The sequence below is a fragment of the Rattus norvegicus genome, chromosome 10 (assembly GCF_021556685.1).
Source record: "Rattus norvegicus strain SHRSP/BbbUtx chromosome 10, alternate assembly SHRSP_T2T, whole genome shotgun sequence".
Classification (NCBI taxonomy): Eukaryota; Metazoa; Chordata; class Mammalia; order Rodentia; family Muridae; genus Rattus; species Rattus norvegicus.
In genome coordinates this window covers 102374711-102393759 of record NC_141543.1, presented here as the reverse complement: position 1 = coordinate 102393759, position 19049 = coordinate 102374711, and the positions used below count along the sequence as shown (strand labels likewise).

Genomic DNA, 19049 nt, shown 5'->3' with positions numbered 1-19049 from the left:
TGTAGGAAGAAAAGAAATGATTCCCAGTATCTTGTTACATAAACACTTAAAGCCAGGGTGTGATAATTAGAATCCCTTAACTTCCCAGTGAATGTTTCTAAATACGGAGGGTCAGAGTCATGGGTTTACCTTCACAAGGCCAAATAAATAATAGTTTCTGAGGAAATCCTACTTACGGTCACATCTACACTTTTTATTTCTAAGCCCAGCTACATTTCTTAATTTTAAAGCAAAAAAGAAAAAAAAAAAGTCATACTGACCACTTTCCACATGGCAGTCTGTTGTACTCAAAATACGATGTAGAAAACTTTACCATGCCCACAACATACAGTAATTCTGCCTCTTGGCTGGGTTGAATAGAACATTCTAGAAGTCAAACTTCTGAACAGTCTCAAGATCTCAAACTAGAAGCCCAAACCTGAAATAAGGACTAGCTTCAACCTCGGGCCTAGCTGCATGGTCCTGTAAGCCCAGCTCCTCTCAAGAGTGAAGCAGAAAGAGTACAAACTCAAGGCCAGCCCTGTCAACTTAGTAAAGGCCTGCCCCAAATCTAAAATGGTAAATAGGGGTGGAATTTCATTCTGTGGTAGACTGCTTTCCTGGTATGAGCAAGACTCTGGATTCAGTCTCTGGTGCCAGAAAGGAAGAAAAAGCAGGGGATGGGGGGTCAGGAGTGAAGGTGAGAAGGAGAGGAGGAATAGGAAAACAAAAGGTTTCAGAAGGGACTGGAGAGACAGCTCAGTGGTTGAGAGCACTGACTGCTCTTCCAGAGGTCCTAAGTTCAATTCCCAGCAACCACATGGTGGCTCACAACCATCTGTAATGGGATCTGATGCCCTCTTCTGGTGTGTCTGAAGACAGCAACAGTGTACCCACATAAAATAAATAAACCTTAAAAGGGTGGGTGGGTTCAGAAGAGAATTAGAATCATTCCTTGAACCATATCTTTCACATTTTACCCAGACTTCATGACTTGCATGTTGTTGTTGCTATTCTTTCTTCCCTTTTATTGAATATTTTTATTTACATTTCGAATGTTATCCCCTTTCTTGGTTTCCCCTCTGGAAAACCCCTATTCATCCTCCCTCCCCCTTCTTCTATGAGGTTGCTCCCTCACCCATCCACCCACTCCCTCCTGCTTCTCTGCCCCAACATTCCCCTACACTGGGGCATCTAGCCTTGACAGAACCAAGGGCTTCTCCTCCCATTGATGCCCCACAAAGCCATCGTCTGGGCTGGATGCTCAGGCTGGAGCCATGGTTCCATCCATGTGTACTCTTTGGAAGGTGGTTTAGTCCTTGAGAGCTCTGGGGGGTCTGGCTGGTTGGTACTGTTGCTCTTCCTACGGGGTTGCAAACCCCTTCAGGTCCTTCAGTCTGTAGAACTAGAGTTTTAAAAAGGTTACTTGTTGTCAGAGTCCGGATGTGCAGGGCCGGACGTGCCTGAGGGAGAGCCAGGGAGCGAGAGACGCGGCTCCCCGTTTAGGTTTACGCTCTTTCAAGTCCTTTCTCTAACTCCTCCACTGGAGACCCCGTTCTTAGTTCAATGGTTGGCTGCGAGCATCCGCCTCTGTATTATCTTACAGAGCTTCTTGGTAACCTATAGCTTCCGCCTTATGCCAAGGGATGGATGAATTCAGCACCTACGATGGGTAATGTACGGTTGGCACAGAATAGTGTATGAATCTGTTTTCCTTGATCCAAAAGATCAGGAGCAAAGCCTAAATTGTGCTAATAGACTTCTGCCAGTGGACCAAGGATCAGGTGGCAGTGTCACAGTAAATAAGATGTGTTGAGGCTTAGATGTCCACCTGAAGAAAGGGTCACATTAGCTTCAATAATCAAAGGAATTGTTAAATGATATATATAATTTTAAACTGGGGAGAATTATAATTTAAGAAAACCATCCCTCCAAACAATGAATGTCCCCTAGGCTACACATTTTAGTTACTTGGAGAGAGCCACTTATATGTATAATAATTCACGATATTATCCTTGGGATTAATTTTGGGATTAATTAACTCTCCTGTGCTGGAGCAGGCTCACCTGGCTTAATCTCCTCTCTTCCGCATTCTTTTAAACTGCCCCCCTACGCCCCCTCCCCCTGTTCACTGGGAGTCAACAACTCCAGCTTTCAAATCAGCATAGTCGGCCCGCCCCTCCCAGTCCTCACTGAATGCTCCTCATCTGCCTCTGAGAGCCCAGCACCCTGGGAACCCATGCTCAATTCAGAGCTAAACACTCTGATCATTTCAGTCCGTCTTTATCTTAAAGGCCTTAAGCCTGTGATGATGTTTGTTTTGTTTTGTTTTGTTTTTAATGTTTTTAGAAGTCCTTTCAGAGAAACCTCAGCCAGAGCTTTGAGTCCTGGGGAAAGGGTCCCTGGGGAAAACATCAGACAGATCTCAAGCTACATGCATGGTGGACTCCGTGTGAGGGGCTGGCGTTCCCTCTGTATGTGTGTGTCTATGTAACTTCACAAGAACGACTCCAGTTGATTTAACCATTTTTTTTTTTTTTTTGGAGCTAAGCAGTGACTTGCTGGAACCCGCCACCACCGAGATGAAGGTACCCTGCAGATGTCATGTGGCCCTATGGTGTTGGCACGAGCGTGGGATAAAAGATACCATTCATCCATTTATATATTTGCAATAATTACCGAAATAGCTAAAGCGAGCTTCTAAGATGCAATACATAAAAACAGGAAGAAGAGTAAAATCATGCTTTCGTAGGAAAATGGGTGGAACTGGAGATTACGTTAAATGACTCAGAAAACCCACAAGGAAGCTAGACATTGAAGATAATACAACATTTATGCTAGTTTTTTTTGTTTGTTTGTCAGCTTGGTACAAGCTAGAGCTATCTGGGAAGAGAGAACCGTTGTTGGGGATGGCATCTATCACATTGGCCTGTGGAAAAGTCTGTTTGGTTTTTTCTTGATTAGTAATTGATGTGGAAGGACCCAGCTTACTGCAGTTAGTGCCTCCCCTGGGCAGGTGGTCCTGGGTTGTATAAGAAAGCAAACTGAGCAAGCCTTAGGAGCAAGCCAGTCAGCAGTGCTCTTCCTAGACCTCTGCTTAAGTACCCATCTCTGGGTTCCTTGCTGTGAACTCTGCCCTGAATGGATGTGCGACCAGCAAGTTCTACACTCTGCCTCTTCCAGAAGCAGTTATAAGTTGCATAAGGCCCCAGCCCTTGAGTGTAAGCCATACAATGAAATAAACTCTTTCCTTCCTGGAAAAAAATAAGCAAAATAAAAAAAATAAAAATAAAAATAAAAATACAATCCAATGCATTCTCTTCTTTATAAACATTATTCAAAAAGCTGTGTCCTAGGGAGTCTGGCGCTCGGACGACTTTACTGTATTGACTGATCAACAAAACCTCTCTGACACTCAATTGGGAAGCTTACCTATGACCATTATTATATTAAATGTCTGAGTGCATTCAAAGGTGTACACATATGCGAGGACATACAAAGAAACAAATGGATGAGTGGAAACCCAGATGCGGTCTTTATCGCATCTGCCCTGGCTTTATTGTGGCATGTCCTGCTTGCCCTCCTCAACCACAGAAACATCATTACTCTGTCTGGCCACAGCATCTGGAAGGCAGAAAGGTCTGAGGTGGCTAGGTACCTGCTGTGTGCTGAGTGGCAGAGCTTTGAGGATTTGCCTAGAAGAGACAGCCCGAGCTATTTGAAGTTAACTGAAATGAATCTGAAGTTTGAAATGTATGCCGATCCCAAAATTGATGTTTTTACACGCGACGATGATTCTACGTCTTGCAAATGAGCTCTCCTTCCTAGCTCGGATCATGAAAGTGGAGAAAGAGAGGTTCATAATATGGTTCCAATTCCTATTCAGCCTTTGCTCCTGGGTCGTGTGTGTGTGTGTGTGTGTGTGTGTGTGTGTGTGTGTGTGTGTGTGTGTGCGCGCGCGCGCGTGCGTGTAGGGGTATATAAAAATGAAAGGGCACAAGGGCCTCAGGTTAGATGATTTTTCATACCCTGAAAACCCCTGAGGGACAGCTGCAAAGGGCAAGAAGAATTAGCGCTAAAGCGCTCAGGTCTCAGACTCAGCTCCAGAACCTTCTACCTTGAGAGCTTTGCCCCGCCCCTCTTGGGCTTTCTGGCTATGACCTCGCGCAAGTGCTTCTCCAAGCCTTGGTCACTGATCGAACAGAAGCCACAGAATTCTGCTGCTAAGATGAAATCGTTTAATATTGGCCAGGAACTCAGAACCACATTTGAAAGAGTTCTCTGAGAATAAGAATCACATATTTTAAAATGGGAGTTTCCCTTCTGTCTCCCGCTTTGGAACATTTTATTTGCGACTCGCGTTGCGAGATAATATGTAATACAGCGGAAGCAAATCAAACTTGGATTCAAATCCCGCCTTTGTTGATTTCTTAGCCTTAAAGTTCATTCTAGTCTTCTTGGTTTCTCATAGAATTGACGAACAACTGTATCTTGATTTTGTGTTGGGTAGGCATGGGATGAAACAGTGGGGTTTTCCCTCCGTTATAGGAGTGATTGCTTAGCATGCACAAAGCCCAGTGGGGTGTCACCACTGGCACCAAATAGAGCAGACTTCCTGGCCCACACATGGAATCTCATCACAGTTATAGAAGTGGGAAAAATCAAAAGTTCGAGGTCATCCTTGACTACATATCTAATTCAGAGGCCAATCTTAGCTACGAAAGACACAACCTTAATCAGAAGAAGAAGAAGAAGAAGAAGAAGAAGAAGAAGAAGAAGAAGAAGAAGAAGAAGAGGAGGAGGAGGAGGAGGAGGAGGAGGAGGAGGAGGAGGAAGAGGAGGAGGAGGAGGAGGAGGGGGAGGAGAAGGAGAGGAAGAGGAAGAGGAAGAGGAAGAGGAAGAAGAAGAAGAAGAAGAAGAAGAAGAAGAAGAAGAAGAAGAAGAAGAAGAAGAAGAAGAAGAAGAAGAAGAAGAAGAAGAAGAAGAAGAAAAGATTACATGCAAGACAGAATCCACTTATAGTCAAGGGTCAACAAAATATAATAACTATAAATTAGTAATCAAAATATAATTCTTTTTTGTTAGCTTTGTTTTGTTTCCTCTTTCCTATTCTCTAAACTGCCGTGCCCCAAACCAAAATATAAGCTCGATTTCCTCTAACTTGGATTAAACTAATCTGCCAGTCCCCTGGATTTGTGTGTTCAATTTCTATGGCTCTATTCATTCAAATGGTCAGAGTTTATGTCCCATTGTCTGAGAACACGTATGTTACTATAGAGATCAAACAAGAGGTCCAATGACACTTCCACAAATTTATTTTCAATTTTTATTTAGAAATAATAAAATAAGACATAATATATAAAAAATATATACAACCCATGGTTTGTGCAGTACAATAGGAAGACTTTAGATACAAAAAGATGGCAAATGGGAAAAAAATAATAACTATCGTGATTGTCAAAGGCTAGGAACGTTCAACTCGCCAGAGCCCAGAGCTGAAACCTAACATTCTCAGGAAAGAAACTCTAGTTTGCTGAAGGTTGTGGGAGGGGATATGGTAATGCAACACTTTTATACCTTCCACCTTGACATCAGAGTGATAAGGAGCTTAACCCACCCCTCGAGATGAGCATTTTGTTTTTATGGGGTGGCCGATTATAAGTTAAAAGCTGGCGTTTGTTATCCGCAAGGGGAAGATCTTTGGGGAACCAAGGTCATCAGAGACACATCGAGATTTAGGGAAGGAAGCTATAGGGAGAAAGGAAGTGAAAGAAAAGGGATGGTGCATCAACAGAACAGGAAAGGAGTCAAACAAACTTCTCTAGGGATTTAGAAATGACTACAGTGCTATATGACATTCTAAAAATGTCTGATTCAAGTATACTCTTAGAGGGATAGAAAACTATTCCTTTCTCAATAATCAAAATAGAATTCAGTTTGTCTACCTTTTTATTTAAAAATAGAATAACCAGGAATCTATTCCTCCCCCCTTCCAAAAAAATATAATGCCCACTCAGATATGGGCAAACATTCTTTAAAAGGGAATACATCCTAGAGGGATTTGCTCGCAGCACAGAAGCAACTGGCACCTGGGGACGAACCCCAGATGTTCAAGGTGAGTCCCCCCATCTGCATACTAGTGGCAGGTGTGTGCACTAGTCCTGGAGGCCCAGTCGATAAAGACAGAGATTCTGAAGGTACAAATGCAGGGAGAGATGCCATGCATTACCTATGTCTTGGCTCTTGGCAGAACACAACAGAAAGCCGTTTAAAGCTTGTAACTATTAAGATGCTAATAACTACAAAGAGCTCTCAAAGGAACAGTCCATGCTGAAATAAATAACAGAAGAAACATACTGAATCGAACCTCAAAAGGCTGGTAGTCTCAGCTAAAACCATGCTAACCGGTAGCATTATAGGTGCTAGCTATCAGAACTCACTGCGGGTAGTTATACCTCTTAGGGTACTTTTTTTTCCTTTACAGACTTATATTTACATTTGGCTTTAAATATGAAAATATCTGATAAACTTTATAAAATGTACACTTTAAAAATGTAGCTCCTGCAAAAAAAATTTTCTTGGAAAACAAAAAGAAAAACGAACGAACGAACGAACGGACGGACGAAAACAAACGAACGAAAAACAAACCTATGCACCAGAAATTTTAGATGGTTTCTTCTTGTTAAGCAACAAATTGAAAGATTGCCCTCACACTTTCCTTGTCTCTGTACCCCCCCCCTTTTTCCAATGACTCAAGTCTTTTTAAGTGGTTAGCGCTATGTGTTTGGGGTCAGTCTGGGTTGTCACCCCTCCCCCACTCTCTACTGCACCTTCATTTGATTTACATTCCACTGAATACTCTTTGGTTTGATGACTTTCCTTTGCAAATCACCTTAATAGCAGCATCTGAAGCCTTCCATAGCCTCACACGGTCCAAAGCCAGTCTGTTTTCTCTTCTGTGACTCCCCTCTGTCCCCAACCCCACTGACTCTTTTAAGCAACTTGCAACCTTGCCTTCAAACCTGGATGGACAATAAGAACCACTTTCTCAGCACTTCTCCCTTGATTCCCATAACGCCAACAGTTTTCAAATCCATTGACTTAGACAGTTGAAAACAGCAGAAACTGTCACTGTTTCTTACAGGCACTGCATCCAGACACGGAGGCTCACAAGCCACAGACTGACACAAACAACAACTGAAATGAAATACATGATTCTAGAACAAAGCTGATTGTTAATGGCATATTAGGGTGTTAATACCATTAGAGAGTTGATTTTTGAGACGCCAACTGAAAGGGAAAATTAGCAGCCCTAGGGTTTATAAGTAGAGGACATTAAAAACCAAGAGAAAGGGAGGGAGAATTGCATTACTGAGCTAGAGTGGGGGTGGGGAGAGACACTTCTATAAAGGCAGGTGAATAGATAGAAGAGGCCTCTAGAAAATAGCATGTCCTTAGCAACCTGCTCTGAGACTTTTCCAAGAGACAATGACCAGCTCACATTAATCATGAGCATTTACAGAGAGAGAAATAACCCTTTAAACTCTTAACTCATTAACTTATAATTATGTTCTTTTATATGGCTCACTAAGACCTAAAATACTGAAACAGTCCCTCTTATCATCTGTCATGAAAAAAGCAACTTTCCTCTCCCCCCTGTAAAGTGGATAGTCACATTGAAGTGGCTCGAGTTCTCTCTCTCTCTCTCTCTCTCTCTCTCTCTCTCTCTCTCTCTCTTTCTCTCTCTCTCTGTCTCCGTGCAGAGACCTCAAAAGGACAAGCCTAGAGGCCAGATATCTTTCTTAATGTGACACTGAGCTAGAAATGTCCTGGCAGTCAAGGCTATGACTCAGCTGCAAAATTTGAAATCTGTTCATCTTCGCTGCTGGGTGACTGGAGGGTGCCAGGTTACCAACAAAGTTCAACCAAGATCTGATCTTATGGAATAAACTTTGGAATGTGCAAAGAAAGAAAAGCTCAGAAAAGTCCAAGCAACTCTCTCTCTCTCTCTCTCTCTCTCTCTCTCTCTCTCTCTCTCTCTCTCCCCCACCCCCTTTGAGTACATTAGCTTGACTAGCACTACCTATCAGGGAAAGAAAGATTTGTATAGTGCATATGTAATTATGACCCTTGCTTCCCTCTTGCCGCCCCCCCCCCCAAATAAGAAAGATGCACAAAAGGACAGACTTGAAAAACACACTACATTGATCAGACTTTGGTGTTCTTTTCAGACTGTAGTACAAAATGAATCGACTGTTCCACATCTTCCAAGACAAGCCCATGGGGCTTTGTTTCTTTTAAAAAATATAACCTCCACGTGCAAAAGAAAAAAGAAAGAAAGAAAGAAAGAAAGAAAGAAAGAAAGAAAGAAAGAAAGAAAGAAAGTGTGCATTATCTTTGGTATTCATTTAAGGTTGTCTAACTGAAAATTTGAGATAACCTATTAGCATCCTGGAAAAGAAAACTATAAAACCCAGAGGCTACCATTTGGCTAGTGTTACATAATGTTATTATGTAATGAGAGAGAGAGAGAGAGAGAGAGAGAGAGAGAGAGAGAGAGAGAGAGAGAGAGAGAGAGAGGAGAGATATCAATTTTAGCAAAGAAATTACTGGCCTCAGAAAATCAGGCTCCCATTTTGGCAGTCAATAGCCAAATACTTGACGCTTTGAAGCACACCGTGCACTTGCGATAATGCTCAACACTGACATTTTAACGTTATGTAAAAGATAAACTACACTGCAACAAAAATACAGTTTGTGTTCATGTAGTTAGCAGCTTTTCAAAAAAAATTAAGGCAGAGTCTTGCCTATGTTATGCCATTAAAATCATCCTTGTTCCCCCTAAAGAGAAGCTATCCAGGTAAGTCATGTACCCAAACTGAGGCTTGCCTGCATATTCAAGTTTTGTAAAAACACAAAACAATACATTAAAAACCCCATAACTTATTCTGCAACAGGTATGTGCCTTCGGGTCTCTCGGAGGCCTGCAAAGCGCTTTTTACTTCAGTTATCCAGCTTACAGTCTTTTCTTGAAACCTTTGTGCTAGCCTTAGTCTCTTGTGGCTGCCTGCTTTCACCCACCTCTGGGCCAGTACCACTGTCTGTATAACTGTCTCGGATCTCTGACCAACATCAGACTGTGTAGCGAAGAAGTAAATATTCCAAAGACAGAATCGGCCAGTCATATCTCCGATTCCCGCCTTAAAGGCCTGGGCTCTAGAGGCACGCTCGCCTGGTTGTGGAGATCTATGCCAGGAGGTGAGTCCGTACTTGTGCTCTCTGGAACTCCGTTCTCACTGTCCTCTTCCTCTTTGCTTGTTAGGGCAACTTCATTTTCATAGCAAAATGAATTTGCATTTGAGAGGATGTATTTCTTCTCTGCTAAGTCTCTGGCACTACAAAGGGGAGTGTTAGGTACTTCGTAAGTCTTATGGAATCTTGAATAGTCTACTTTATAGCAATGCTTCTCTTCAAAGAGCACCGGCTCGTAGCGGTGACCCCAGAGAATCTCATTGGCCAGATATGAACTCCGGCATTGCGTTGTCATGGCAGTGGCCTCCACCATGCCTTCCAGGATGACAACGATTTCAAAGTCTGCATTGTCAATGTCCTGCTTACTCAAGTCATATAAAGGGCTGTCTTCGTCTATTTCATGGACAATAGTGATTGGGGACACTAGAAATATACGGTCGATTCCGCTATCGAAACCAACGTTGATGTCTATCTGGTCCAAGGGGATGTACTCCCCTTCTGAAGTGATCCTAGATTTGAGAAGCTGTGCCCGGACATGAGCTTCCACAAGGTGGCTCTTGCGAAGGTTGCCCACTCTCCACATCAAGCAGAGTTTGCCGTCCCTCATGGCAATCACAGCGTTGTGGCTGAAGACCAGAGTCTCATTCCTCTTCTTTGGCTTCGCCATCTTCGCCATGACTGCACCAATGATGAAGGCGTCGATGATGCAGCCCACGATTGACTGGAATACCACCATGAAAACAGCAATCGGGCACTCGTCTGTAACACACCTGAAACCATAGCCGATGGTTGTCTGGGTCTCAATGGAGAAGAGGAAGGCAGCCGTGAAGCTGTTGACCTCAGACACACACGCTTTGCTCTCTTTAGAAGCATCCAGATCCCCGTGGAGCAGAGCTATCAACCAAAACACACAGCCAAAGAACAGCCAGGAGAGCACGAATGCGAGGCAGAAGATTACCAGCATCCACCGCCAGCGGATGTCCACACAGGTAGTAAAGATGTCCGCCAGGTACCTCTGTCCTTTCTCTCCCACGTTGATAAACTGAACGTTGCAATGCCCGTCTTTCTTCACAAAGCGGCTCCTGCACTGTTGTCGGGTATGGACTTTACTCTTGCCATTCCCAAAGCCATTGGCGACGGCCATGGTGGCCAGCTTCATGCCGTCTTCCTCCGAAGAGACGATGCTGTAGCGGTTTGTACGCACACTGCCCATTGCTTCCGCTGTGGACGCCAGTGTTTCTGCTTTAGAAAACAGTCTGAGTTTTTGCAAAACCCTTTGAAGAAACAGTTTTGAATGTTCGGTGAAGACACAGCAAAAAAAAAATGTTTTTTTCTTTTTTTTTTTAATGAGGAGAGATAGATGCTTCCAAGAACCTCGGGGTTCTTTTGACCAGCAGAGCTAACTTAGTAACTCAGCTGACATCCAGAGAACTTGTCCTACAAGAAAAGAGAGCATTCGTTACAAAACAGCCAGACTTAAAGGAGTCCTACTGTCCAAGACAATATCCCTGTCTTAACAAACAGAAAAAAAGAAAGAAAGAAAAAGACACACAAATGCCCTTTAGATTGAATTGTGTGAAGTTCTCTTTCTTCTTATTAATGCTCTTTTAAATTTTTATTTAAAAGTCACAGTCCCTTGGTTGGTCATTCTACAAAGATTTCAGTTCCCTTTTCTTCTACTGTTTGTCAGCAGTCTAGAATATTCTATAATTCACATCTATCTTTTAGCTCCTACTCTCTTCCAGCTTCTCGGGGTAATAGAAGAGTCCTTCTGATTCTAAGGTTTGTACCAGCTCTTTACGGTAGGATGGGTCTAGAGAATATTGAATATAAACGGCCTAGATATTAATCCAGCTATGTGTGTATTAAGGGAGAATGTCCCAGCCCATGTTGACAAGGTTGACATCACAGTCACACAGTTTCGTTTTGGTAATAATGTTGGGCAGAAAGTCCTTTGAAATAGATCCTAACTTTCCGGATACCGTTGGGGCTTGCTCCATCACTCCACGCACCCAAAGCAGGCAGTGTGCAGAAAAATGCCTGATACCATCTCCCAGAATGCAAGGGACTCTGAACTTGAAGACGCAGATTTGCTCTGGGGGATAGAGAGCCATTCTGTTGCCTAGCAATGCGAGTCCTGAAATTCTCCAGAGATGGGATTGCCATGTGTAATGACAGGGTAGAAAGCAAGCAGCTCTCTGCCCAAGGCCCCGGTCTTTAGCGGATTGAGATAAGGCAGGGGCTCATTTCATGTGGGTCCAAGGCTGTGTGCTCTCAAACAGAGACAACTTTGTAATCAAAGGAGCTCATAAAGGCCAGTCAGCTTACTTTCACTTCTAGTGCGGTTGTTTGCTGTAGGTTCCTATGGAGAAGGCACTCACCTTTACTTAATATGAACAAATAGTACCTCCCAGCTTCCTCCCACTGCTTTATTCTGCCCCCAGGTGAAATTTAGCTACTTGTTCTGACTTTCCTTCTTGACTCAAACAAAACAAAACAAAACAAAACAAACAAATAAACCCCTCAAAACTCTACATGTCCTCTGTGAGGAGAGAGAGGGGGGGGAAGGAGGAAAGAATGCTTAAGAAAATGTCTAAGGTGTTTTTGTTATGTAATGTGCATTAACCAAGTCCAGCAGTAGCTTGATATTCACATGGCCTAGAACTAAAAATTGAGAATGGTTTCCAACTTTTCAAACCACCGAATCCATGTCCTCTTCTGAAGTGGGACAATGAAAATGATTAGGAATTGGTTGAGACCTTGGTCAGAGTATTCTAGTTTTGATCACCCCTCCCTCCCCGCCCCAAAGCACATAAATACTGCTCAACCAAGAGGACCATTTTCAGCCAAGCTCACATAGAAATGAGGGGCAATGTATACTGTCTTTGGAAATGCCGCATAACTGTCTTCTGTCTTCTCCACCACATCCAGGTTATAATGAAGATGTACCCCACCTTATTTTTCTTGAGATGAGTCATCTGTGAAAGTTTCACCATGTATTACATTCTGGCAGCTTTTGACACCTAAATGATGCTGGATTCGAAAATGCCTTTGAATCGCTTTATAAAAAGGAGATCCAGTACCTTCCCAGCCTTCTACCTGCTTCACTGTTTTGCCTACTCTCTCCCATGAGCAGTGCACTGGACAAAGGGAGAAAGAATCTTATTCCTCAGAGGCCTAGATCGTAGGCTTGGAAAGAAATAATGTAACAGCGCCTTCAGGAGATTTGGCTTACATAATGTCCCCAAATGTTTCACCAACACAAAGACAGCAGCAATCGCAGGTGTGCTTTTTCCTTTAAAACTTTGGAATGAGACAGAGGAGTCCCTTCAAAGAATGTATCTGAGCTCCGATTGACTGTAAATTATTTTACTATAAACCAATGCCAATAAATTCCCTTTGCACTCTTCCAAAGAAGCCTTTCCCTGCATTACCATTAGGGACCATGCACTGACTCTCTCAGATTTTTTCAAACTGACTCCTGCCCCTTTCCACATAAGAACCTTACAACCTTATGACCTCTACAGGCCCAATTAAGGTATTCCAAATCCTCAACCCTGGGACATCTGTTTGATTTCCACACATCACACAATAGCTGTTTCCTTCGAGTAGCTTTTCCCACTCAGAACCTTTCAAATAGCATGTACTGAGAGGGCTGTCATTGTCTCCTTTCCATTGCTAATGGCTGAACGTGTTCCTCATGCCAGAGCATCCTTTTCAGGATTTACCAGTGCTTCCTGGAAAGGGAAAAATAACTGTTCTTTCTTTTTTTTTCCTTTCCCTCAAAATGGAAAATTTCACCACTTCCAACACATATGCCCCAAACAGAGTAATGTGTGCCTATGTGCACACACGTGACATATGTCCTCGGACTTTTAGGGAGCTGTTCACAATTGCAAACATCTAGAACCTGCTACAGTCTGGCAGGTTAACTGTCTTTAGAGTGCACTTGTCTTTGCTGTTGACAGATCCACATGTCCTGGTGACGTCAAACAAGCAGAAAGTTCCCTGGCCCTGTCCTCCCTCAGTGGGGATCACCGAAACCTCTCGGAAAAGGCCTTCCATGCAGTATTATTCCAAAGAGATGTTCTGAGAAACAGCTAACTCATAATGTATTCAGATACTCTTGCCTCCCTGAAGGCTGTCTAGAGAGCCAATACTGGATTTGGTAGAGGATATAGAAATGCACCCCCTCCCCTTAAAGCAAAAATACGTAAGGATCTAGATCTCTACTCCATGGCCATGAATAATCACTTCAGCCAAGCCATGACCAATGAGGTTGAAAGTATTTCTGGGAAATTGAGAGCCTACATGTGCTGCTGTTCATGATAAGACTATTTATAGGCAGATCCAAAATTAAGCATAAGCAATGGAAAAAACAGTTCAGCGTCTCAATCTTAGGTAGATATTAAAGGAGAGAGAGGGGAGATATGGAGGGATATGCAGGGAGAAATGGAAGAAATAATATATATATATACATACACATATACATATACATATATATGCATATACATATACACACACATACGTATGAATGAAACACCTCCAGTAGGGTTCATGAAAACCAGATAAAGATGCTTGGGAAGAATATATGATAATCAGATAATCACAGTGTCCCACCAGAGGGTTATTGAATCTCAGTGAGAAAATACATTTCTAACTAAAGATAGGAGATAGCAGAAGAAAAGGTGCTGGGTGAGAGAAGACCGCTAATGAGTGCTTGGAGCAGCTATTCCCCAGCTGACGCCATGTAGACCAGCCCCAGAGTGCTCTGGGCACAAGTTGCTATGTGAGTCCTATGGCTGCAGAGCAACCTCTGTGAGACTCAGTAAACAGAAAGGAGGGGGAAGGACAAGTGCAGGGGGGGGGAGCAGTGGTAAGACACCCATTTATATCTGTGCGAGTGCTGTCTCTAACGTTGACACACAGCCCTGTTTGTGGCAACTCGAAGCACGTGTACATGCCAAGGGCAGCTTGTGTTTAGTAAATAAGAATTTACATCTTTTATTAAACGTTTTAAAAGGGTACAACCATTCAGGGAAAGATGGGTGGGGTGGGGGTGGGCAAGCTTCTAAACTACTCAGAATTCAAAGAAGGCCACCTAACCAGAGGGTTTTGATAAGGAGTGTGTGAAAGATACTGACTGCTTTGTTTGTTTGTTTAAGTAATTTCACAGAGGTACAAAACAAGATCCTTTACAGATATCAATAATATATATAATATATATATGGAATACCACAATGTGGAGTGAGAGGCACAAAACAAATTGAGATGACCTTGACCCCAACTGTCACTGTTCCCCCATACTTGAAGTAACCTATCTCTCCTGGGCATCAGGAAGTGTGTGTGTGTGTGTGTGTGTGTGTGTGTGTGTGTGTATACGTGCGTGTGCAGTGAAAATAAAAATAAAAGCCCTGGATGTGAGCAAGACAAGGCAGACAAATGTGGTGATAGCTCACAGTGCATGTACAGAGCTGGTTTGCAAAAGGGAATATGAGTGTCTATTAATTATTAATAGGAAGGGACAACAAATAATAAAAGGAGATATTAATTCTCTTCTATGTTTAACCAAAACAGGTTTTCAAGCAACGCCTTTATTTCATGCCAGGTATCTTCGGAGTCTGTGAAGATCTTTGGAATAGACAGCCTCATCCAAGTCTCCACTGACTGACTGAACCAGACAGACATGCGACAACCCATTTCCTATCTTGGTTTCTCCCTCAACTGTCATAGGAGTACACGTTTCGAAGCAGTCTTTTTTTCCTCCTAGAATCAAGTTGCTTCGATCATTGCTTCCCTAAAACCACATCGTCTTCAAATGAGGGATTTACACCATTATTACTAAGAACAGCAAAGTACTTAGGGGAGACTGACAGGATGGGAAAGTTTTGCGGTCTTGAGGCTAAAATCCAACTCCGGCTGCTACTCTTTTTTTCCCCCCTTCAGCAAAGGAACTTTGAGACTTGAGATGCTCACTCTCGAATTTTGTGCTGTATTTGTAGCAAGGAAACCCCCTCCCCAAACACTAAGGATCTAGATTAAGTGCTGAGTCTCTCGGTCAGACCAATCTCTAGCCACCTTCTCTTCCTCCCTCTCGACCGCAATAAGAGGAAGAATCCACGCCAGGCTCACGCTTGACTCTAAACCCAATATCTAGCTACAGCTGGTGCATTGGAAGTTATGAGCACAAACAGATGCTGCAGAGAAATCTGTTTCTATTGCTCAACTCTTCCAAGCGTGTCTCAGTATTTTTAGCTCGGAGGATGTTCTGGTGCGCACACAAACTATATAGGCAACGAGCCGGGGCTCCAAAGCTTGCGGGAGGAAAGCAATACAGCGGTCTGACAACTGGACACCTCCGGAGCTGCCGGAGCTGTGACGGTGGCGCAAGTTCATTGCCCTGGACACACACACACAGACAACCGAGAGGAGAACAGGAAGAAAACACAGAAGCCCTTACCTGTTGCTGGCACAGGATCATGGGGACATGGAGTGGAAGTGGGGGTTACAGAAGCATGTAAGATCCAGTGGTTTTTGTGAAAGAGAGTGAGCCGAAGCAAGTGAGAATTCCCAAGACCCTGCTTGCCGGCGCCGGGAAGGCTGCGCGCTGGCCAGGGCTCCAGTGCGCTCTGCGATAGCCTGGAAGCTTTTGAGGCGGTCCCTGTGATAACCAGCCTTGCTGGCTCCGCCCCCTGCCCACTGCTGACCAATCGGAGCGCACCTGACTGCGCTGCCAACCCGGGGAACCGCCACCAGGAGGAGGAGGATCTTTACACCCGCGGCCCGTGGCTCTGCCAGCCTCGGAACCTGCGGTGGCTTCCTCTACCTCCTCCAGCTGCCTAGCCTGGTCTGAGAGTCCAGCTCTGGGCCAAGGAGGAGGAAGTCGCGGCCCAGAGGGGACAGCAACAGGTGGGAAGCTCAGCCGCCATGCAGCTGCCTAATTGCAGCCTGGCCTTGGGCAAAGCTTCCCACTGGGTTCTCTGAGACCCACACTTCCCGGTTTCTTTCCAAGGCGGAGGCCTGCTGTACGTGTTCAAGTAAGGGCCCGGGAGAGGTGGCAGTGCCTGGGAAAGACGTCTGCAGCAGGGACGGAATGAATGATCACTGGGGTGCGTCTCCCTCTATCCCTTCTCCAGCCTGTAGGCTGTCGAAACCCACAGAGCATTCAGCTGCAGTTCGCGGATAATCTTTATATTAAACCTGGAAAGGCTCCCCCGGACCCGCACTCAATAGCCGGCGAGATTTAGATGTGCTAGCGATTGCTTGTCTGACTGAGCTGTTTCTCCTCGCGAATGGCGGTGAATCACTTACAAGCAAAAAAGCTCCTGGACTTCTCCGGGATATGTGGGGGAAGGGAGGGAGCCGCTGGTTCCTCTCTCGCCTTGTCCGCCCTCAATCTTTCTCTCCACCACCGCCCGGCACGCTCTGCTCACGTTAAACCAGAACAATTAGAGGGTAATGAATTCTCCGGAACAGCAACTCCTACAGACTCTCAGCTCTGCCTTCGCCCCAGCGCCTCCCAGTCCTCCTTCCCAGCAACCAGGCAAGAGTACTGCAGACCTTCAAAAGCCAGCCTCGGTTAGCACCTGCATCCTGACAGTTTATAAATGAATTCCCGAGTGACTGTGTGTAAAGCGGGTGTATATTATCTCTGAGTACATTGGGATCATAGCGAAGCTTTGCTTTTAAAAGAACGTGATACGTTTAGGAGTCTTTTCTTGTTTTATCTTCCACGAAGTTTGCAGTCCGGTTTAATGATTATGCTTCAAGCGCCCCCAAAGCATCCTGCCTACCTTTAACTTAAACCCCTGAAGACCTCCTTGAGTCACCAAACAACTTCTACAAAGTATTTCGCATTCTAGGTGGTAGGAGCAGGGCGCGCTTTTCTGTGTAGCAGAGTTGAAAGGAACCTTTCTGAGTTACTGCGTGGATGCCCGCCTCCTCGTCCCACATCCGCACTTGGCCCCTAGGAGGTGCTGGTGAAATGTGCATAGATTTTCGCTTTTGCCTTAAGAAGCCTTCCCCCGCCCCTGCCCCCCCCCTCCAGCATGAGCAAGTCACTTAAGGGGCTCTACAGTAGGTCATGCAAGCCCTAGGACTGTTTTAATATACAAATGGTGTTTCATTTGCTGAGGCTGACTATGTCAAGCCCTGATACTGAGGGTCGCCTTTTAAAACCTCTTATAATGGGATATTGTCTCCCCGCAGGGGAGGTCTTCCTTATCATATATTAAGCCATATATTATTTATAAATAGCTTAGAACCCAGGCTGTAGCCTGAAGCGAAAAGAATCCGGCGACAGAAAAATTAACCCTTCATTAGCCAAGGCATAGAGAAGGAGTTAACAGCTCATTTATGTTTTAATTTTTTTTTCCTTGTCTTTCTTCTGGGTTGGGGCTCACTTCATAAGTGGATGGTAAAGAATTTTCCAAACTGTAGGAACACCCCCACCCCCTTTCCCCCATAGGTAAGGCTCTCTGTTTGAAATAGCCCAGCTACCCAGAAAAGGGAAGTGTTTTCTAGTTCACCGTTGTTTTATTTTAACAGTCCACTCTCAGGAAAACCAGTAAGCTCCAAGCCAAGACAGTTTCATAGAACGGGAAGGGTCATTAAAGAAACGAGTGCAATACTCTTCGCCTTTGTTTGGCTGTGTACATTTTGCTGTAGAGGCAGATAAAATAATGACTCTAGTCTTTCTGCCAATCATAGACTTTACTCTCAGTCCTCTCCCAGGGACTGAGTAAATGACAGGCCACAGGGCAGGTATCTAGATGGAGAAAGTTCACAGAAATTAGATTTTTACGAGCAGCTTCCCAGGCTAAGAAGAGGCTTTCCCTTCATTGTTTAGTTTACCAAACACCAAGGATTTAATTTTGACTAAAACGTGTTCAGCATTTGTTAGATTTGCATAGCTTCCCTGTAACTGCACCTTTTAATTAATAAATGGCTTTTTACCCCATCCCTATTAGGAAATCTCTACCGTGCCAAAGTATCAGGGTTGGGATAAATATGCTCTCTTTGGAGCAGTGAGTGATACAGATTGCTCTAGTCGGTCTACCTTTTTTTGGCTGACTTAGGCTTTATTTAGCACATGAGCACGTGAGCACATGCACACACACACACACACACACACACACACACACACACACACACGCACACAGGGATAGAAGGTAGAGAGCCATTAGTTTTGGACACTGTGACAGTTGGCTGTTGGGATCCATCTGTGGATTAAATTTTTCCAAGGAAACCACAATTGCGCTCTTACTGACTCCCTCCACGGCAACCATCTATAATATTAGCTCCAATATTAGTCAGACTCTGGATGAGAGAGAAGGCTGACTGTGCATGGCCATGTGACGGAGAGAGCACCTGTCTCACTGGAAGCAGAAATCTTCCCTTCACACTTGCCTGAAGGAGGAGAAACACATTCAGACATCCACTGCCCGTATATTTTCAAACTCATAGTCCAGACACACACACACACACACACACACACACACACACACACACACACCAACCTCTAGCAGTTTCACATACTCCACGTTAAGAACCACTAACTTGCAATAATAATGATAAATTAAATATAAGTGATAGACTATTCGTTTGAGTTGCAATAGAACAAAGCCACCTAAAGTGGCACTTCAAAAGGTCAAATCGACTCTTTATTGGAAATCCCCTTTGTCTTTGAAAATTAATCATTTAATCATTATTACTTACCATTATGATGATAGCTCTATTCTTTATAATGATCTTTATGGATAGACTTTTAAAATACCTACTCAGCACCTAGTCAAAGAAACAATATTTCTTTTCCCCTT

At 44.0% G+C, this 19049-nt stretch overlaps 1 protein-coding gene across 2 annotated transcripts in view; it reads right to left on the bottom strand.

Moving 5' to 3' along the window:
• Window positions 1–5291: 5291 nt before the first annotated feature.
• Window positions 5292–19049, bottom strand: part of Kcnj2 (potassium inwardly-rectifying channel, subfamily J, member 2) — a 30033-nt gene continuing 16275 nt past the window's right edge. Inside the window, 2 exon segments of one of the 2 annotated variants that reach the window (NM_017296.2) lie at window positions 5292–10668; window positions 15692–15872. In NM_017296.2, the coding sequence (NP_058992.1) occupies window positions 9161–10444 (1284 nt within the window). In that variant the 5' untranslated portion in view covers window positions 10445–10668; window positions 15692–15872 and the 3' untranslated portion in view covers window positions 5292–9160. 2 annotated transcript variants of the gene reach the window in all.